This window comes from Parasteatoda tepidariorum, chromosome 8 (genome assembly GCF_982258835.1).
Source record: "Parasteatoda tepidariorum strain Cologne lab strain chromosome 8, Ptep-v5.0, whole genome shotgun sequence".
Taxonomy (NCBI): Eukaryota; Metazoa; Arthropoda; class Arachnida; order Araneae; family Theridiidae; genus Parasteatoda; species Parasteatoda tepidariorum.
In genome coordinates, this window is record NC_141762.1 from 62,470,077 (window position 1) to 62,494,034 (window position 23,958).

Below are 23,958 nucleotides of genomic sequence, written 5' to 3' on the forward strand. Positions count from 1 at the left end.
AAGCAATCAACAGCCAGAAACTGCAAGAAACTTATAATTTTCAGAGACGTATGCACGCCCCTGTTTGTCGACAGAGGTCCAGTTCTTTTTAAAAATACATTTCACAAAAATTAAAAATAATTGTTTTTTTCATGTGAACGTTTTTTGGATGAAAAATTTACTTGCGAATTTAAAACTTACAAGCACGCTGGTCTACAATTTTTGATCCGACATTCGGAAACTTTTTTCGCTCTTTCTGGTGTAATCGTCTCTGAAATAAGCAAAGATTAATACTTTTTAATGATGTTCAACAATTACTTTTTAATTTTATCAATTTTAACAGCATTTTACATTTATAGTTTAATTTATAGCTGTAGTAAATTTAATTTTAATAGTATCTATGGGTACTTGCAAGAAATTATAATTCAAATATGAAACCTTGTTTTTGTTTTTTTAGTTATTATTAAAATTAACGTATTTTAAGGCATGTTTCAAAACAATAAAATTAATGGCATCTGATTTTTAATTCTATTTATAATTATGGTATATGAGATAAATATTCACGAGTTATGCAAAATGCATTTCCGTTTACTGTTAACAACTAACGTAGCATCATATATATTAACTACACTACTAGCGTATCGAATTTTTAGACCCCAAAAACTGTTTTGAAAATTTATTCGATTGATTATTGTAAAATTTGTTCAATATGGCGATTACTGACGTTGCTGCGAAGTCTGCACTGATGTAAGGACTATTTCCGGTAGTATTTAAAAATGACACGCATGCTTTTGGTTTCTACCAAAACGACAATCAGTCCTTTTAGTGCCGCGTTGGCTTAGAGGATAGAGCATTCGCCTTCCAATGAGGTGAACCGGGTTCAAGACCCAGCGATGGCTGGTCGATACGAATTCCGAATCTGACTTGCACCGACATAGTGCTGACGTGAAATATCCTCAGTGGTAGACGGATCATGGGAGAGAGTTTCGTTACCATCAGGCTACCATGTGGGTTCTCGCGGTCATCCTCTCCATGTACCGTAAATGTGGGTTAGTTCCATAAAGAAAAGCCCTCCATGAAGGCATATTTCTCTCACTCCCTATTGCAGGAGTTCCCTTGTCTTCTGGATTGGGTTCAAAATTACAAGGCTACGTAGTTGAATATTAGTAGTTGTAAACTCAAATATTGGTCTGCTGCTCAACTACGGTTATAAAATAAAATAAAATCAGTGCTTTCAGATCCTCCAATGTGTTTGCTGGCTCACAAACTAGAAAAAGTAACACTAATAGTGATATGATAAACGTGGAGATCCTGTTAGAGTTCACGCGTTCCTTGAGAATATTTCATCAAAGTGATTACGTACATGGAGAACATAATGGAGACATCAAAGCGATTACGTACATGGAGAACATAATGAAGACATCATGCATGAACACATACTTCGCTGCTTTGAGGTCGATATACTTAGTAGCAATTAAAGGACCTGTTGCAGAAGAACAGGTACGTTGTTACGTAGATGCATTCCGGCAGCAAGTGCGGCCTCGATAGCACAAAAGCACTTAATTCAGATAGGAAACCGATAGCCTCCACCTTGTGTCCTCTGTGTGCATTTCTCATGATTAAAAAATAAGCTTAAGAGATTAAACAAACATAAACGCTTTTTTTTTATACTTTGTTGGTTCTGGCAATTGCAATATGACTTTTGCTGAAGACCTCATTGTAACAGACCTAATTTGGATAATTTGTGATTTGATTAAGGAAACATACTCACTTTTAAAGTTTCGTTCTTTTTCATTTCGCGGCACTCCATGGGTAGTCATAGTAATATTTTTATAGCATTCCTGTATGCACTCCTAGAGTATTTTTTTTTTTAAAAAATAGAGAAAAAACAAAGTCAATAAAAACCCTGTAAGAACCATAGTAAATAACCCGTATTTTTCTTATTTTTTTTAATTTTCTAACCCACCCACGCACAACCATCCCTTTTATTGAAACCCTTCAATAAAATCTTCTAAAAACTCAAGCAAATTATTTTGTGGACATTAACTACTTTCAAAGTTTTTTCTTTTAAATAATATTGATTGCGCTACTAAATAAAGGAGTTCTGTTAAACAAATGTTACCCTTTCTGTTTTGAAATCTTACTCAAAAGTAATTTTTTTGAAATCTTACTCAAAAGTAATTTTTTAAATGTTCAATCGCTCAAGACGTATCATAACTGTAAGCAGGCGGAATATATATTAGGGCGTCCCATTTCGACAAATTTTTTAATTTCGAAATACTTAAACCATTATAAGGTTTGCTTTAGTTTTCTGAACAAGAAACAAAAATTAATATTCATTTAAACAATTTTTAAATATATATCACTCTTATTTTAAATTTTTGACTTTTTCAAATTTTTGACAGAATATTTACGACAGGCGACCTCTTATAAGATTAGACATAATTATTTCAAAACTCTTGGCTCCTTAAAAATTTGGTTTTAAGATTCTTAACTCGGAATAAACAAAATCGTCGTATTCCTTCATTTTTTAAGCCTCCCATACTTGCATTGGCAAATTTTTTTTTCAAACATTAATAATCGACATATTCCAATTCCTCACTGTAGTCAGAAATTAAGCTAAATTACCAGTCAAAAATTTTTTTTTCTTTTAAACCGGTGCAGAAATAGGCAAAACTTTTTAATTTACATTAGTTTTTAGCATTATCTATTTAATTGTCAGCTTTAATTATAAATTTTAAGGTTTTATGAAATAATCTAATTCAGTATTAATGTTTTTTTTTACCCTTAATTGGATTTTTATTCTAATAAATCCATCTCTTTATCTCTTTTACTCTTAGCCACTAACTCTTTCCCATGCTATAATTACCATTTTTTTTTTCATTCAAAAGTATGGCATGCGAATTTTCAAATCTTTAAAATCTTAACCTTTAGAAAAGAAAATGTCTTTGAATAAAGCAAAAGTTCCCTTTGTTACAGGGAATTAAATGGCATTTTTATCAGCGGTTTTAAAGTTAAATATAATCATCACCGTTGATTTGGCGAAACATTTTAAAGTTAACTTTCATTACAATTTTTGAGAAACGTAATTATCTATTTCTGAGTTATTGTTCCACAGACTACAGTTTTTCTGACTTTTTTCAAAGTTATGAACAGTATCGGTTGAAATAAAAAATAATATTATTAAGAGATAATTCGATGTTGAAACAAACAAGCAGCTAAAATGGATGACAACACTCAAAATAAAGTTAACTCATTTATTTCATTCGCTAATCTTTTTACATATTTTTTAGTTCATTTCATGTTTTGAAATGTGATTAGTTATGGATAGAGCTCTAAATAGTAATGAACTGTGATAAGGGTTGAAACTAATTCTAATCTTGAGAAAGAGGAAAAAAGTCTCCAGATCACCCAACCTGTTCCCTATTCACAGCCTAAATATAACATCCGTGAAAGGACACACGGGCAGTTTCTGAGATTCGTTATGGTTCAAAAAAGTTTAGTATTTGCTATCGGTTATCCATTCATAATGTAGTAAAAGTAAAAGGGAGAAGTAAGTAAAAATACAGTCTTACCCTTTTATTTGTAGGACCATAACCACCTCTCGCTTTCCACTTTTCTAAATAATCAATGCAATTTGTGTCATATGGATAAGGAAGCAAATTCTTCTCAATCTAAATATATATAAGTTATTCTTAACAGTATAGTATAAAAACGTATAAAAAATATGAACTTTGTGATGAAAGTATATTTTTACCATTGTTAGTGCATGGTATAAACCTGATTTTAAGATATTGGGGCATTTTATAATGTGGAAGAGGAAAGTTTAAAGAAGTATGTTGAATTTGTGATACAGACAAATGAGACAGTTTCCCAGAGTATTATTTTATATTGAATTGAATGAAACCGGCCTTTAACCGGTGTGAATAATAGCTTAGAATTAATCAGAACCTAACAAATAGTGCAAATATTGTAAGATACCGATTTGCGAATTCAAGATCGCTATGATTAAAAGTGATGTCATTTATCCTTTAAATGCTTTATGCTAAACCTAATGAGGTCAAAATAAAATCAAAAGACAAGTTATTTTAAACGTACTAGCATACTTCGGAGACACTTTAGTTAAGTTAGTGTACAATAAAGAAAAAATGCAAAATTGAGGAAATGAAAAATACCTGTTTTTATTATTTAATAAAATGGGAAAATAATCAGTATTAAAAAATAAATTTTTTCTATTACATTAAAAGAAATATTTTGTTTTCTGTTTAAAAAAAATCAACCAATCATTTTTTTTTTTTTTAGATAGAATAAAAATTCAATTTTATGCACAAGCTTTACTTGCATTCTTACTCAATTTTTTTTCAAAACTGTTCAAAATTGTAAACAGTTTCTCTGACGAATAAAGTTGTAGTTTTTGTATTATTTCTTGGAGGCATTCATAAACTTTAGTCCTTATCATTAATATTATTTATTAAAAACATTTTTTTTTCAACTAACGAAAGATTTTTTTCACCTCATGCATAAAAATTTTCTTTTTAATTTGTATACAGAATTTTAAAAAAATATTCCATATATATATTGTCATATTTATATAATTACATAATTTATGTTGCCGTACATAAAGAAAAAACTTTTTTACATATCATGTAGAAAGAAACGTTTTGAGATCGAAATAGGAAATAAAATGCTCTTTTTTAGTGTTGATATACATATACATATATATATATATATATATATACAGTGAAACCTGCCAAGTTGACCACCCTTGTAAGTTGGGCACCTGCATAAGTTGACCTCAATTATCAAGAACGGAATTTTTCCTATATAATATAAGAAGCAAAACCTTTGTAGCTTGACCACCTGTCTATCTTGTATGTAGACCACTGAAATAAGTCAATTTTGTCTAGGAGTATTATGAAATTCTATTCGAAAACCCTCATAAGTTGACCAGAAAAAAAAAATTCAGAAAATTTTCTGTCATTTTTGCAATGTATGTTAAAATTTCACTTGTTTGGTGAAATAGTGTAAAAAGCTAATTTAAACCCTTTTGTGAGTTGACACTCAGGGGAAACTGTAAGGGGCCAGCTTTTGACCATTTCTTTCATCCCTTCATTAAAAACAGGTGTGTTAGTTGAAAAGTTGCTCTTCCAGTTGCAATAGTCAGCATTTGAATAAGTGAATGCTCTGAAATATGCTTTGATCCTTCATTTATGGTCTTTGATCTTTAAGTGTAGTAAATAAATTTTAAAGTGTTCAAATAATTTTATTCTGTTGAAGCTTTCAAATTGCATGTTTTCTTGTCCTGATATTTTAAGAAATTATACTTATTAAACACTTCCCATGCATAACTAACGAAATAATTTTTTTAGAAAAAATTAGTTAAATATTAGAATTATATGTATCAAATTGAAGTTAATTCAGGTTTAAACACATTTCTTAAGATATTCATTTGCATATTTTCTAAATAAAATTTTTAAGTCAAGTAAAAAAAAAAAAAATTAAATATATAGCAACATGATATAGGAAACAAAAAAGTAAACAATGACCCACCCCCTCTATAAGTTGACCACTAAAACAATGCACCACAAGTGGTAAACTTACACAAGTTTTACTGTATATGTATATATGTATATGATATATATATATATATGTATATATATATATATATATATATATATAAAAATATTCCATATATATATTGTGATATTTATATAATTACATAATTTATGTTGCCGTACATAAAGAAAAAACTTTTTTACATATCATGTAGAGAGAAACTTTTTGAGATCGAAATAGGAAATAAAATGCTCTTTTTTAGTGTTGATCAAAGAGATGAAAGAAAGAAAAAGTATATATATATATATATATATATATATATATATATATATATATATATATATATATATATATATATATATATATATATATATATATATATATATATATATATATATATATATATATATATATATAAGTTCAAAATGAAGAACAAAACAAAGAAAAAATATAGACACATTAAACAGGGAGGTGGGAAATAATAGGCAAAAAAAAATAACAAACAACATTTTATTTTTAAAAAAAAAAAAATGAAATGAAATGCCAATTAAAAAACAGGAAAAAAAATTATTATTTTAATTGGCATTTCATTTTTTTTTTTTTTTTTTTTTTTTAATAAAATGTTGTTTGTTATTTTTTTTGCCTATTCTTTCCCACCTCCCTGTTTAATGTGTCTATATTTTTTCTTTGTTTTGTTCTTCATTTTGAACTTATTTAATGAGTGCTGTTTACTTGCAGCTTAAGCGCAATAAATGATACTTATTGTTTTTCTTAACTTTCTTAGTGTTTTCTTGTATCTATTTATTTATATATATGGGTCATTCTCACAAAAACAGTCATTTTCATGTCCCCAGTATATTTTATGTTTGTTTTACAACTTACGAAAAAAAAATTTTCAGGGAAAGTGTCCTTCAGAATGCAAGCTAACAAAAGAATAAAAATAAAATTATCAATTTTTATTTTTTATTTATTTTAGGTAATTAAAATATACCAATATGTTATTCCCTCACTTGTCCCCACTGCTGATTTAAAAAAAGAAAAAAATTGTTTCTGAAATAAAAAAATTTTTTTTACAAATTTGTGTTTTTTATTTGAGAATATTGAAATATAGAATTCAGAAAATAAATTTTAAATTTAATTTCTGATAAAAATATTAACACAGCACTATTTTAAACTTTGTCCCCAGTGTTTCGCGTCATTCCCTCACAACAATGTTCTTATCACCTGCAATCATCTTAGAATAAAAATATTTTAATAAAAACTTCAGAAGTTAACAACTGGCATCATAGAACAAAATTGCAGTATGTTTCCATCTTCAACTTAAAGAAGCTTTGCTGTGGAATAAATTTGAATGAATCAAACCAGGTAAAATTTTTTACATTTGTCATTCCCTCATGTCGTTTTTTAGAGTAAAATAAAATACAACTTCATCGAGAAAGTGGATAATTATATGTTGTTTTCTTGTATGAATATAATTGTATGTGATTAACTTCAGAAATTAATAAAGCCTAACTGTTATTTTTAAATTTTATTGAATTCGTCATTCCCTCACTAGTGTATAAAGTGAGGGAATGATTCAAGATGAGTATATTATAAATTTTTTTTTTGTTCAATCGTGCCAGCCAATTTTATTTCCCAAACCTGTAAAAACTATTAAATATATAAGATTAAATTATAATAAATATTAGATATACTTAGTATGTTATCATTTTCAAACTTTAGGTAGATGTAACTTAGATAAAAACATGTATTAAAATAAAATATCATTCCCTCACTATTAGTGTCAGTCCCTCACTTTTTAAATAGTGAAAATAATTAATTTACTTATTAATTACTTTGAAAAATAAATTAATAAATTGATTTATTAAACTAATTAATTTACTTATTAAATTAATTAATTAATTATTAATTATTATAAATTAATAATTATAAATTAATTATTTAAAAAATTAATTAATTTAAATATTAAGTATAATTTATAGGATATATACTTTCTTTATAATGCCATTACATATTTCTATTAATATAGAAAGTTTCAGAGCTTTTTATTCACTTTACTTTTTTGGGATTTTATGAACTGAAAAATGACAGTTTTCGTGAGAATGACCCATATATATACATACACAATGAGAAACTAAATTATCTACACCACACCTATTATATAAGTTGCGAATGAAAACAAGAACTGATTTAAACAAATCAGAACCAAAAGATTAGTCAATCTCGAATTTCGGGATAGTGTTAACCATTTTCCTGAACTAAACTTTATTGCTAGAACTTTCTTAGAGCTTGAGTTGGTGATTAGCAAAACATGCACATAGTTCTAGAATTCAAACAGCGTATTCCTTGGTCTTAATACGCGTTCATATTGCTGTCTGAAATATGGAATGAAAAATAAAATAATAATAATAAACTATTGATAAACGAGTAATAAATTAACAAAGAAACTTTTTTCTTTTGATCAAGCTACAAGCTAATAAACACTATTAATGTTATTTTTTAAATGTTAAAAAAAAATCAGAATCGCTTACATTTCATTTCATACCAATATCTAAAGCTAAACGAACAAAAAAAAATTCCTTTTTCGGACGTCTCTTCAGAAATGATTAAATGTAATTTTCGAATGATTTTCATGACCCATGCTAAAATTCTTCCTTGCACCCACTCTCCAAATTTCAGGACCGCAGTTCAGAAGATTTTAGATGGATTTATAAGAAAAATATACACACACGAACAAACTCACTTCCTTGATTCAATATAAACGTATTTGTAGTTCTATATTACGTTTGGAAGTTGCTGTTGAAAAACATAATTTAACAAGTCCTGCATCAGAACAAAAGTAAATAAATAAAAAATATAATTTTTTTAGAGCTGTTTGAATGAACATTTCGAACCTTTACAGTAATAATTTTTTGCGACACCTCTCACACAATCATTTTAGTCATCAATTTGACTATAAAGTTCATCCTGTTTGTCTGCGGTGTAAAGAGTGACTTATTATTAATGCCTTGTTTAAAAAATATTGAAAGGTAATTATATCAAACTCATTTTTATGTATTTAAGATAATGAAATATTTTTGATTACTTTCTTCAAGCGAAAAGAATAACGTTTTCCCATCTCCATTGAAAATCCTTGTTCATAGGGATCTACTATTTGTCGAGAATTGTGGAATGATATCTGTGCTTTAGATTGATAGATAAATGGAGGATATCCAGTTGGATCCAGATCCAATGAAAGGCTAAAAGCTGAAAATTAACAAAACGTTCATTTTAACAACAGCAAATAAAAATAGCACGTAATAGCAAATAAAAATAGCACGAAATAGCAAATAAAAATAGCACTTGTGGGACAACACCTAAATTTCTAAAATTACTTTTCTGTTGGTGCTTTACGCTTAGAACTTTTTAACTGCAGCCGTTAACCTTGATGAGCCTGAATACCTGGATCGACGCGCATCAAAATTTTATTACTACTTGAGTTATGTAAGCCGTCTTTAAAGTTTCCTTTTCTTCTCCGCATGCTTAGAAAGCTTAATTTCTTTTCTTATATTTTATTATTCTAGTTTCACTTAGTCTTGTATTTACGCAGTCCAGCTAATTCGGATAAAGTAATTATTTAAATACACATTTAGATCTAGTTTTATTTCTATAGTGTGTGGAAAATGTAACACGCGTCGTCTTCTGAAGACTCTTCTGCCACAATATTTTTCTGAATATTGCTGTCCATCCTGAAAAGAGCATAGAAATAAAGAAGAAAATAAAATTAAAAGTTGCATCTGATTCTAGCCTTGAGCTGTTTGAATTCTTTTTCAAAGAGGCAGAGTCTATTTAGGTGTGGAAGAAACTATTGACCAAGGATACCTCTCGGAGTTAATAATTATACAGTACCTCGTCTTCCTTTGGGAAGATATTTCCCCATAAGCTACGACAGCAACAGGACAGATACTAAAATACCATATGTGATTTAGAAGTCAAGCAATAAACTCGGTTGGGGAGGGGATCAATTTAAAAAAATTCTGGAGCAAATTATCAAGTGACGCAATCTTCAAAGAGTTAGCTGTTTTTAGTCTATTGTGATGGCATCACTCACAGGAAGATATGATAACTTGCAGAATAGCTCAAAAATATTATAATCTGAAGCATATTTAGAATTCTCACTGAACATTCTGCATTGTCAAACTTATTCAGCATCTGAATCAATGTTGGAAAGGTGAACATGAAATTTGCTCTTTCTGCCAATGCAACGCATTTACCTTTTCACTAAAGAAATTTAGATTTAAATATTTGAAGAGTTCATTCATCTTTCCTATCCCAAATTCAAGAATCTCTTATTTTTAAGGCCAATTCAAGGCGTCAAAACGTACAGAGATGCTAACACGCCTGGTGACACAGATAGCAATTTTCCTGCGATACTCATGTTTCCATAAATATTAATAAAAAATTTTTATCTCCCTGTTAAAGTCTGGAACTATTGCTCCTCATTTTTAATATTTGCCTATTGGCAACTCGCGACTCTAGAAAAAGTTTGATAGTTTCATTTGAAGAATAACATTAAATAAAATAAGACTTACTCGCCAGCCCTAAGAGTTCGATCGCCAATGACGAACTGGCGAGTGGATATTTCACGTTCTGCTTAAATACCACTGACCAATTTTCTCTGCATTGATGCTCTTTTTTATTTTAAAAAAGTAACTGTCACTGACTGGTATTGACTACACTTTTACTTTTTTTAAAGGTTAATTGCCACTGACCGGTATTCACAACGCTGATGCTTTTTCTAAATATACTTTAACTGCTTCAAAGCCAGCTGAAGGACAAAAAGAAGCGGTTTCCTTGTTTATATGAGAATAATACGAGATATAATGCAAAAATATAGTTTTGAGATAACGTTCTTGTGATCTTAGGCCAGAAGTTACAGTCAGAAAGGCACGTCTGGTCAGGGTCCGGAAGGGCTTAATCGCGAATCTTTATAATATTAAGACATCAATTATTTATAATAACCAAAAAATAGAAGTAAAATTTGCGTATTAATCACCAACTTGCAACATATTTTGGACTGAAACAATTCACGCTTACGTTTTCGTTATGATTATCTCAATACCTATCGTCTAAAGCAGGGATGGGGAAACTACGGCCCGCGGGCCAACTGTGGCCCGCCGGAAGGTTTTATCCGGTCCGCGGACAGAATTTTAACTTGCCGATCCGTAGCGAATATAAACAATATACATTATACGTCCATTTTCTTGTCTACTTTGTTTAAAGCTATTTTTGTTCTTTCTTTTTTAACAAAGTACTGATGACGTTTTTACTTTCTCTATTTTTGTTCGACAAGACATAAATTGATGGAAATAGTTAGCACAGACAGCTTCAATTGGTAAAATGTTGAAAGCAGATGTTCCTTATAGAATAGCCGTAGATTAGCTCCAACTAGTGTTTGTCTTTCTCGAGGAGCTGACATATGGAATCTAATATAGGTGAATTGTACTTCACATGAGGCAGACTACACATTTTTAAGTTCCAACGAGCGGATTTTTCTGCCGGGGCGAGTTCTAACATTATTTACTGCGTATGGAAATATTGCACACATGCAACGCCATTGTAAATAATGGTGAAATTATTAAATGTATAAAATGACTACTGCTTTTTTGAGTTATTTGTAAAATTTTTCAACCCCAAAATGTCAACTGAAAAACGCAAAGTTGATGTAGAATGCCATGCGTTCAATGATTAATTGACTTTATTTTATTTCGGAAGTCAGAATTTTTACTTAAGAAGTTTTTACTAGGCCCACCAATTTTTTTTTCTAGAGTTTTGGCCCACGACCGAAAAAGTTTGCCCATCCCTGGTCTAAAGCGGGACATACATTATGACTAAAGACCTTGAAACCATGAGGAAATATTTTTAAAGTTATAAAGATAGCAGTTGGAGTAGAAAAAAAATAAAAATTGAAAAAAAAAATTCTTTTGAAAAATAACACTATATAAGTTTACTCACCAGCCCTAAAATTTTGGTCGCCAATGATGAGCTGGCGAGTGAATATTTTGCGTCCTGCTTAATTTCCACTGACCAAATTTTTTTTTTAAATAAGTGTCACTGACTGGTGTTGACTACACTTTTGCTGTTTGTTTATTTGGACTAATTGCCACTTACCGCTATTCACAACGCTGATGCTGTTCTAAATATATTTCAACTGCTTCAAGATCAGCGGAAGGATTAAAAAGTGCTTTCCTTGTTTTAAGAGAATAATACGATACGTAATGCATTATAATGTAAAGAATGAAGTATATAAAGTATACATTATAATATGAAGTGATGAAATTTTAAATATAAGTTATGAAGACAGATTGCAGCTGACCTAGAAAATAATAAATAGTGAAAAAAAATTTAAATTCACTCCATAGTTAATTAACTCAATGCGTCCGGAAACAATATTTCTTCGTCTTGTAAAGATCTAAGTTTATTGCTTCGAAATTTGTTTTCGTCCTGCCTTTTTTATCTGTTGGGATCACTCTAGGACAATCTATTTATATCCAAAGTTTTGATATGCAGCATACTCGATAGCGTTTTATAGATAAGAAAAAATAATGTTCCATTCATGGATTTTTATTATGCACAGCTAGCAAAAATTGTTCCAATTTGTTGTTTGACAAAATTTGGAAACGTGAAGGGAGATAATCAGTGATAAGTTGCTAAATGGGTTGTTAAGCATGAAAAAGGATTTGAAGAAAAAAATCCCTGTAGACAAGTTTATCTAATGACTGAAGACATTTTTCTTAATCGAATGAAAATGATGCTACAGTTCGGTGATAACGCAGACAATTGTAAGTTATATGGCATTCCTCATCAATACTGATATTATATTTGCTGAAAACATCTCCCCTCCGGAAATTGGAACAAAATGTACTAAGCTAACTTTTGAGTCCATCAAAGATCGTTATCTATAGAATTCAATAATTTTATTTTGCTTTATCATTTTCTTTTTAAAGATCTCATTGAATCAATTCTTCTGTGTGTATTGGTATTCAACGCAAGTCTTAAAGTCATGCGCAATTCCCTGCTTTATTCATGACTTAAAATGTTGAAAGAAAAAATAAAATCTGTCGTTGAAAAACATGCTGAGTGACTGATTGTTGTGTCTGAGAAATTCAGTTGAAATTATTAGAACAGAGAAGCTGATTAGAAAATATATCTTTCTTTTTAAAAACTATTTACTCAAAAGTTGTATTCATAAGAAACCGTGTTCTGAGTTCCAGAATACTGATGTCATCTAATATGTTTTTACACTTAACTCTTGAATTACTTACTAGCTCCATTATCTACAGTTTCTGAGATGTTGTCAGGCTTTCCAATCAGGGAATTGAAAGTAAAACAGGAACTGACAATTGGAGACTCGGTTTTTGGGCTAAACATTGAACGTGTAAAACAGTCCCTAAAAAGCAATATAATTAATGCTTGTAAAATTTAATTTTTCTTATTCAGTTTTCAATTTCTATTACTTACTAGTTTAGAACTAAAGTAACTTAAGTATAAAACCTACGTAAATAAATAAGCACAAATATTTTAGCACTTTATTTAAAAAAAAGTATTCTCTGAACAGCCCGTTGAGGGCCAAGGATCATGGTGGTTGAGATTAAATGATTTCAGGACCAACGGCATGATTGCGGCAATGTGGTCTTCAAACCTTTTTTCCCAGACACGCTGCTGCCCATCGCTCTGAATTTTGTTGGACTTCAAGCCACCACTGGGCCTATCATCTATTTTAAGCCACCTATTATCTATTTTAAACTATGAAATCAGACACAAAAACATTTTCTTTGAATAAACACACCTTTTTCTCGACGCATTTGGGTTTTTGACTGTCAAAATATGAAAAACTAGATCCGAAAAGTTGAAGTAAGAGAGGGTTAAAAGTATGAGCAGCTTAATGTTAATTTTAATATGAGTATTTCTGAGTCATATGACTATTTTGTCATGTCACCAGAACGTTTGAATTGAATCAAAACTTTTTGCACTCATTTATAAAAGTTATTTATCTAAAGATTAATTCATTAAAAGAATTTAAATTATTTATTGCTTTTTTATTACTTAATTTACTTATTTTCAAAAAAGTTTTAAATTGAAAGTAATGATAATTTTGAATCCTCATAGCTCATGAGAAATCGAATGAATCTCACACGAAATCGAATATTTAATATTTGATTTCTCAGAAATTTTACGACAAATTTTACTCATATTTTACATTTTACGTCTTAAAATAACTTTCTTTAAAATGATGTAAAAATTCTTTTACCTTGCAATTCAAAATTTTTTCGACTAAGGTAAACTAACCAGTGAAGGAACACTTAAGCTTAGCTTACCTTTAAAAAAATCACAAAAATTTAAAACCTTGTAATTTTAGCTAAATGTCAATGCCAGCATATTAGTTGTTAAATGCAACTTATGTATAAAAAATTTTTTTAGAGAACTTACATAATATTATTTTAAGCTTTTGGTGGTTCAAATAATAAGTAGTATTCTGAAAAAATAGTGCATCGTTACTCATTGTTACTCGAAGTTCTCGTTTATCAAAGTATGTGTTATGTTGATAAGCTTTCTTGTTCAATGACTTTTTGTGTCTGTCTTGCACGCATTTGTTAAAGTCAACGTTTTCAACATAAAATGGAAAAATACCACATTTTATAAAAGCATTTTAACTTCGTCAATTGATTCCTCAAAAGCCTATTAAAAATGGGTGTAAAATTATCACTACATATTGTTTCACGACTCCCTTATTTTCAAGATCTAATGGAAGTTTAAATTAAGATTTCAAAGTTCGAAATATGCTTACATCACAAGACTGGAACACACTAATAGAATTAGGTAGAAAGCTAAACCAGAGAAGTTGTTTTGATAAACAAAACTTGATCAGTTTCAAATTGATACGAGATTTATGCCTATCCAGAAGTAACAAAATAAGGAATTAGATAGAATTTTCGATTAGTTATGGGTGGAAAGAAGCATTTTCAATGTATTCGTAAAATGTGCTGTCACTTTTTTCAATGAAATAGACAGCAGGAACTGATTCTGTAATACCTGGAAGAATTCTTCAATAAGGAAAATTTACCGATGGAGGTACTTTTTTTCCTCTAGCTGAAATGTAGATCAAAACTGTTGTTCTTTCTTTTTCATTCCTAGGAACTATAGAATATAAATCCTTATAATTTTTAGGGTCAAAAATGTTTCCCTTTTAAGAGCAGTATTCAACTCCTGTTTCGTTCGCATTCTAGATGCGATCTTATTCTAAAAAGATGCCAAGGCTCCCTCCTTAAGATTCCTCTAAAATTCTTTAAACCACTCTCGAATACCACTCTCAAAAATGGAAGTTTTACCTTTTGAACTTATCCTCGCATTGCACTGAGTTATCAGTGGATGTCGATTTAAAAAAGCTTCACCCATTTTTCACTTGAATGGCTGCCTTTAAATGGATGTTCCCTACCCGTTTCCTACATGACGATAAAGATCGCATTAGGATAATAATTTAGTTAATTATTGGCACAGAAGTCAGCAAAGAAATGTTTTATTCAAGTTTTTATTATTATATTTATTTAGTTTTCGATTAGTAAACAAAGTTTGTTAAGCTGTCTAACGTATAATGGAACTAACTGCTACATTTATAAAGATAAATTATAAATAAATTATGCTTATAATTCTTTCCATAAATTTAACAATTAAATTAGCATTTGGAAATGAAATTATTTTTGGAATTATTCATACAACATTTAACAGAATTTCATGTGTCCTCTATATCGCAGAACTACTAATTATCTTTGAGTCATGTAAAATCATATTCCCACCTACTGTTCATTCTCTAGGAAATTTTATTCCCAGTGAAGGAATTTGTCTGTTCCCTTAATGGTGAAAAGTTGTTTTTTGTATTTTTAGCATAATTTTGATGTATTATACTACTAAAGGTACAAGAAAATTATTATTTTTCTTTTATTTTTATTAACTTGGAAAAATCCCAGTAATGAAACACTTGTTTATTCATTGGCTTTTCATTGTTTGGTAATCCAGTTAATAAACACCTCCTAATCTCAGTACTCGCTTATGCTATGATTCTTAAAATAAATAAAAACGTAACTTCAATAACCATATTTTGAATTCTTTTTTCACAGTGAGAAAAATAGAACTATTATATGCAATTAATTGTACTTAAAACGTATAAATACAAACACTGACCTTATAATTTTGTCATAGAAACAAGGTGCTGAACAGATACTACAAAATTCAAAAAGTTTTCCAGAAAAGACCATATGACCTGGCAACCAAATGCATTGTTAGATGACTTCCTATTGTTAGGTTTCCAATCAAACTATTTCCAATCAATCTAAGTGAAAACGTTTAAACTCTTAATTTAAAAAAAAATATTTATGAAATGTTCCTTTATTGGGGTGTGTTTCTTCACTGGTTGCTTTACCCTATTATTAAATAAAATAAAAAATAATAAATATTTACTAAACTTCATTTGCGCATGGAATTTTCTCTGTATACGGGAAATTTATAATTGTGTGAATAACTTTTCAGTTAGTTTAAAAATTTATCGAGATATGGGGAAATATGCAAAAGTAAAATTAGCATTAAGATACAAACTTTGAATCATCGCCTAACTTTACTAGGAGAACCATATTTCCCTGATTGCTGCTACTCTTTATATTTTATAAAACAAATATCCGAACCCGCCATAAAAAAAGGACTGTTTATTCATAGAAAATACGAGTTTGTGCCTGATTTTGTAACTTTAAATATTATCTGCACTAATGTGTGAGCTCAGAACGTGAAGATCTGATCATTAGATCAAAAGTTATTCAGGGTGGTCCATTTATTCTTTACCACACTGTACATATTTTTTTCACATTTAATATTTTATTTAAAAGTCTTACTGTCACTTATTCATTAACTTTAAAAAGAAGCATGTTGCAATACTATTATATATTATTTTGCAATAAAATAAAATGATTTATGTAGGCAAATTTCTCACAGGTTCTGAAATAAGAGTAGCAACTGAATTGCCTAATAAAAAAATTCATTTGTCATTTCAGAAATAAAATTTATTGCAAAGTTTCTAACAATGCGACAAGATCATTTGCAATTCTGGTTTATTATTTTTGCTGGTATTTTTCTAGCCCATTAGAAGATAACTGTTTCAATTAATGATCCGTAATCTTCGGTGTTAAATGAGAACTGAGTAACATAATTCAAAAACCAGTAAGCAGTGTTGCCAGATTAGGGGTTATCCCCCTAAATTTAGGGGGATTTTTTATCCTCAGTGGTTTTTTAGGGGAATTGGTTTTTAGGGGTTTGTTTTAGTGTTATTTGTGAATTTTACTAATTTCATTTTGGTTTCCTTCTGATATCAAAATCTATAACTGAATGTGTGATATAGTAATATGAAAATCAATATGTTAAACCAAACAAAAAGATTAAGATTTAATTTTAGACCTTTACCCCTTTGTTGGTTATTACTTAGCTCGATCAACCAGCACGTTTGGAGAATTTTAATTCAAATTATTTAAAATTTTTAATATATCGGTTTAAAAATAATGCCAAAGGATAAAGAAAAAAAGAAGTACGTGCAAAAGTACAAGAAAGATTGGGAACACGAAAAGCAATTTAAAGGTTTAAGGGTAAAGGGTTTTGTATATATTTCTTCTATGTTAAAAATGTTTAACAGCAAAAACATATGAGTCATTCTCACAAAACAGTCATTTTCATGTCCCCAGTATATTTTATGTTTGTTTTACAGCTTACGAAAAAAAAAATTCAGGGAGTTTACGGAAGGAAAGTGTCCTTCAGAATGCAAGCTAACAAAAGAATAAAAATAAAATTATCAATTTTTATTTTTTATTTATTTTAGGAAATTATTAGGTAATTTTCTGCTTTTAGTATTTTACTCCGGCACTTGCCGTTTCCATGACTTTATTCTCCCCTTAAACTGGCATCTTCCTTATACATAGGACATTCAAAATGAAATCTTGCTCTTGATCAATTTCAGCACCCTCTGTCTTACCTGGTGTCATCTTTGAGTGTTATCACCTCAGTGAAACTTTGGTTTACCTTAGAACATTTTAATCTTAGAGGCACTTAGCCTTGAAAGGGAGACACTTGAACTTTTAGTCGACTATTTTATTTATTCTATTGGGCTTATTTTGGTCTTTTTATTTTTAATGTGATTTTTCATATTTTACCATTTGATGTTTTACTTGACCTTACTTTTATATGTTTTTACCTGTATTTTTGACACTTTTATTGTCGGTTGATTTTATCCACTTTGATGTTTTAAGCACTTTTAATCTTTATTCTGTTTTATTTTTATTTTACTTTTCGATTTTGGGATTTTTCCTATGTGTTTTAATCTTTTTAATTTAGTACTTTTACTTTTCTGTAGTTTGGTAGTGTTTAGTCACGTGCAAACGGGTGAAACTCTTATCCGCAAACTCCTTCGGGGGTAGGTCGGTTACTATTGGTCTTATTTTAGGTAATTAAAATATACCAATATGTCATTACCTCACTTGTCCCCACTGCTGATTTAAAAAAAGAATAAAATTGTTTCTGAAATAAAAATTTTTTTGTTACAAATTCGTGTTTTTTATTTCAGAATACTGAAATATAGAATTCTGAAAATCAATTTTAAATTTAATTTCTGATAAAAATATTAACACAGCACTATTTTAAACTTTGTCCCCAGTGTTTCGCGTCATTCCCTCACAACAATGTTCTTATCACCTGCAATCTTCTTAGAATAAAAATATTTTAATAAAAACTTCAGAAGTTAACAACTGGCATCATAGAACAAAATTGCAATATGTTTCCATCTTCAACTTAAAGAAGCCTTGCTGTGGAATAAATCTGAATGAATCAAATCAGGTAAAATTTTTTACATTTGTCATTCCCTCATTTCATTTTTTAGAGTAAAATGCAATACAACTTTATCGAGAAAGTGGATAATTATATGTTGCTTTCTTGTATGAATATAATTGTATGTGATTGACTTCAGAAATTAATTAGGTCTAACTGTTATTTTTAAATTTTATTGAATTCGTCATTCCCTTACTAGTGTATAAAGTGAGGGAATGACGCTGAAGTGAGGGAATGATTCAAGATGAGTATATTATCAAATTTTTTTTTGTTTCAATTATGCCAGTCAATTTTATTTCCCAAACCTGTAAAAACTATTAAATATATAAGAGTAAATTATAATAAATATTAGATATACTTAGTATGTTATCATTTTCAAACTTTAGGTTGATGTAACTTAGATAAAAGCATGTATTAAAATAAAATATCATTCCCTCACTATTAGTGTCATTCCCTCACTTTTTAAATAGCGAAAATAATTTACTTATTAATTAATTTGAAAAATAAATTAATCTATTAAATTCATTGATTTATTTATTAAATTAATTAATTAGTTATTAATTATTATTAATTAATTAATTGTAAATTAATTAATTAAAAATTAATTAATTTAAATATTAAGTATATTTTATAGCATATATACTTTCTTTATAATGCCATTACATATTTCTATTAATATAAAAAGTTTCAGAGCTTTTCATTCACTTTACTTTTCGGGATTTTATGAACTGAAAAATGACAGTTTTCGTGAAAATGACCCATATACAAATCAGAAAGTATTGACGAAAATATGTTGGATATTTTATCAAAACTTTAAGCATAATGTTAGAATTAAAATATTAAAAAAGACTATATCGTTGATAATAAAATATTTATGAAAAAATGTACAAGTCAAAAAATATTTTAAATATTTCAGTAGAAATTAAAGATAATGTAACGATTGAAATGTAAAAAAGATTGATTTGTTGATAATAAAATATTAAAAAGTATTAAAGCAACGTTTTCTATACATTATTTAACTTCGGTACTATTTTTTAATGCTTATACATTATGTTAAAAATTTTGGGGTTTTTTAAAAATTTTTAGGGGATTTCACAACGCTATCTGGGGGTGAACGGTTATCAGCACCTAGCAACACTGTGCCAGTAAGGCACTTTGTTAACTTCCATTGTGTTCCTGTGCTTAAATTCTGTTTCAAGGAAGATGTGTGCACAATTCATTGTACACATGCTTTAATTTCTGGGATTTAATTATTAATAATTTCTACATGCATCAATCGTTTCGATGAAATTAAAATTTTCTCATAAGTTGGAAATTCATAAGATTTTTCTGTAATCTATAAATTCTAAAAAGCTTCTGAAAAATTCGAAATTTTAAAGAGCCATAAATCACATAGAATATAGCTTCTATCCTGACACAAATAAAGCGCAATGATTTCAATGTTTTGAGTATTATCTTTAGATTTTATGTTTTCAATTAAATATAAATAGATTTATAAATTGAATTTCAAGCAGTACAACTAGTATAATAAAATTTTTTCTGCAACTAGTTTAGACACAAAAATAAATCAGAAGCAGTAATTTGGAAATCTCATTACGAAATTTCACCATTACCGCCACCTGTGCTAGTGGTAAACTTGAAATGGTTAACTATAGTTTGCTGGAAATACTCTATTCTATTTAAAATTCTCAGGGAAACCATGGTTTCTTTTCTATTATTTTTATTTCTAACCGTTTTCAAGACAGCCTCGTCTGTTATCTTCAACGGTTGTTAACATGTTGAGTTTTTTAAGCGAGTTTTGTGCACGCGAAACATGTTGAGTGTATTTAATTATTTTAAAGAAACATTTTACTCTTTATATGGGTGTCTCACTCTTGACAATTTTACCCTCTCCGTTGCCATTGTCTCACCAAATCATGCTTTTCCCCTGCGCAATTTCATTCTAGCTTCGTACTTAAGCGTAATGTTATGAGAAAAAATGCAAGACTTCGAGAAACTGTAGTGAAAAACAGAGGGGATAAGTATGAAGAGTAAGGGAATTGCATGACCTTGAAACACAAATTCGATTAAAAAAAAGTATAGGCTTTTATTAATCTTGTATGTTTTTAATCATAACCGTACAGGCATTAAGGTGTATTTTATTCCAGAAAAGATAATCTTTGCAGTTAATGTTTGATGCAATAGTGAGCCGCAGCTTCACGGAATCTGATTCCGATTGAAGCTCTCGTGACGTCATAAATCCGTGAATGTCAGTTAGGCCGTATTACGAATTCTTGATTCCGCTCGGAACTAAATTCCGGAGCGAAATAATTACGAATCCCATTCCGGCAGGTTTAAGAGCAAGCGAAATCTAAATTCCGATAAGAGTTTGTTTTTTTAGTGTTCAAAATGGCGCTGTTTCCCGTCATACAGCTAGCTATTGCTGAAGAGAGTGATCGAAACACTATTAAGAGAAAGATCTATCGGCTCAAAAGATTTAAGGTCTTCCAATATCTCGACAACGAATTTTGATGTCAATTTAGAATGACTGAGAACATTTGTGTCGAACTTTTGTACGAGAAAATAAGTCTCTAGAATTTCTTAATTATCAGTTATAACTAGTTTTTATTCAACTTATAACCTAAGTTTATAAAATTTTGAAACATGTGATTTTGCAGTGATATTTATTATTATTTTATTTAGCTTTTTACTGCCGGTAAGGGTTCCTTTATTTAAATCTAGATTGTTTTCTAGGTATTCCACAATCATTGTTTGCTGGCGGATATTAATTTTTGTATGTGAAGTCATTTGAAAATAATACTTTGTAATTTTACTCCACACTACTCTCTATACTTCAAATAAACACAAGCTTGGCTTAGAACACACAAAATTGTTGAAAATGTATGAATTTTTAAGCTTTCAGTTCTAAGTTAATGCGATCTTAGCTAACATGGAAGAAGAGAAAACAAACATATCGTTGCCATATTAATAAATTAGAATTATAGTAATTTTCTTATTGGTCAAAGTTAGTCCCGCCTACAAACTTCAATTTCACCGGAATCACACGAAATGACGATTTCGATTTCGGATTCCGGTATGCTCATGTTACGGCAAAGTGGTTTTTACGAAATTGGCAATCTGATGAAAGTTAGTTTCCAAGCAGAATCGTTTCCAAGAGGAATAAATTTCGGTGAGTTGGTAATAGGGCCCCACTGCAGTCTAATATTTAAAAAATGATTTCAGGATTTTGGATATAAAAATCAAAAATTTATGTACCAACATCTTTCTTTATCAAGAAAATTTGTAAATGTTAAGCCTAAACCACAGAAGTGAAGAAATTGGCTTTTTTCTTGGAGAAACGGGGTGTAATTTTCAAAACCCATGGAATACAGCTCTTCATATACTGACTTTGAAGAATACTTAAAAAGAAAGAAAAGAAAGAATTAGGACACTAAATAATTGGTAATGTTGAAAATATTTCAGGTAAATATCTTTAAGTAGTTCGTCAGCCAGTTTTCAAACTGGCTGACGAACTAACCAGTTTTCAAACTGGCTATGTTTCAGAAAGATGTATTTGTAACACTCATGGAAATATATATCATGGAATTAGGAGTGCCAAGAAATATTTTAAAAGTATACACCAGAGGAAAGGTGCTGACGCCTGTAATTGCTGGTAAAGGAACATGTTTTATTGTCCTTGTTAAATTTCTCAATTTGGACCACCAGCAACAATACTTGTTTCATGCAGGTGCTCTCAACTAAATGTTGTATGGAACCTGTAAATGCCCGATTTTAATTCAGTACGAGTGATATATTCTCCTGATTCGGATTTCATGATATCAGTATGTGAGGGTTTTTTAAAAAACGCAATTCTTCTAGCTTCACGCAGAGGAACAGGGTGGGTGGTCTTTATTTCGATTAGTTTTGCATAATGTGCTGGATAATCTCGATGATTAGGGGTATGGGAGTCATTGCAATTTCCGCAACATGGGTCACTAATGCATGTGCCCAGATGTTCAGAGAGAAGGCTTCCACTGCTTCCGCACCTAGATGATTGTTTACAGTGTTTGTCGAGTTTCCCAAAACCCCAACAATTATTGCATGCAGGTATTCCGTCCTGAAAAGTCTTTATTCATAATATTGGTTCCAAAAGAGAATTTTCACCGGGATGACTGTTCTAAGGATGTTAAATAAGATTGCAGAGGTAGGTTTTTCCCAATTTAAAAACCGGCTGATTTCCATAGCATGAACTCTATTTTCAAGGTTGAATTCGTTGCTAACGTCTAGTACTGCTGTTTCGGTAGGAACATTTCTGAGAATAAATTTGGTTTGATTCTCTATCCCCTGAGCTATGATGACTCGTGGGATAGAGCGTTAGCTTTCCAATGAGGCGAACCGGGTTCGAATCCCATTCGATACGAATTCCGCATCCGGCTTGCTCCGCACCGCAGTGCTGACGTGAAATATCCTCAGTGGTACACGGATCATGAGTTAGAGTCCTCTTGCTGTTAGGTCGACCGCGGGAGGTTCTCGTGATCTTTTTCTCCATGTAACGCAAATGCGGGTTAGTTCCCTCAAAAAGTCCTCCACGGAGGCAAATTTCTCCCAATACGAGATCTATGTGTTCCTTGTTTTCTTGATTGGGTTCAAAATTACAAGACTACGGAGTTGAACATTAGTAGTCGTAAACCCATAAAATTGTGTCGGCTGTTCAACGACGGCTATAAAAAATAAAATAAAATAAATTTGAATGAAATTAGTTCCAGGAGGCCCTTTGCTGATACTGGAACATCCAATATGTCCTTGATTGCTAAAATGTACTATGCTGACAATGGGTTAATAAGGCTCCATTTTTTGAAAGCGTATATGCTTGTTATTGTTTTGGTCGGTACAGAAGCTATTAAATCTACTTTGAGCAGTACTGGAGAGGTCTGGGGAATAGTGCAAGATTTTTCTTTAGCTTCAATGATAAACCAAAACCAAGTTGAGCTATTATTTTCGGCATCAGCAAGGATATTTTCTACAGGCTAATTGGAACTCTGTAGGGAATCTGACATACCAACCGAGGAGTCACCGAAAAGTAAAAAGTGAAAAAGGCTTATCTGTATCTTGGTTATCAAAAAAAGAGAGAATCGTTATTAATCTGGTAACAAGTAATCCGTGGGTGCTACTTGATATAAAGTTGACATATTGCTCTAAAAGTCAACATTCTGACTCGAAAAGTTATTATTCCAATAAAATCCAAAACTACGCAATTCAAAAAAAAAACTATATTACTTTGATGACTGTCAATGTCAATACCCGTCGTCAATTCTAGAATACTAAACTTGACAAAATGCCTCACTGTCTCTCTATCAACCATAATTGATAATTCTTTGATTTATTAAGATACATTGGAGTTATTATTGGTAGGAAATTTTCTTTAATTTTAAAAAATGCCATCAATCATTTTTCTTTCTTAAATTAAAAAATTTCGTTTATAAAAATTGGATTTTTCCGGGGAGTAAATAAAAAGAAAAAAAAATTTTGCCAATTTTTTCGGATAAAATC

The 23,958-nt window shown here is 30.0% G+C and overlaps 1 protein-coding gene across 1 annotated transcript in view; it reads right to left on the reverse strand.

Moving 5' to 3' along the window:
- Positions 1–23,958, reverse strand: part of LOC122271888 (uncharacterized) — a 60,868-nt gene that overhangs the window by 21,731 nt on the left and 15,179 nt on the right. The window contains exons 3-8 of the mRNA XM_071181290.2: positions 21,685–21,827; positions 12,840–12,964; positions 8,621–8,781; positions 3,555–3,653; positions 1,751–1,832; positions 181–250 (exon numbers count right to left, since the gene is read on the reverse strand). Coding sequence (XP_071037391.2) covers positions 181–250; positions 1,751–1,832; positions 3,555–3,653; positions 8,621–8,781; positions 12,840–12,964; positions 21,685–21,827 — 680 coding nt within the window. The remainder of the gene's footprint in view (positions 1–180; positions 251–1,750; positions 1,833–3,554; positions 3,654–8,620; positions 8,782–12,839; positions 12,965–21,684; positions 21,828–23,958) is intronic.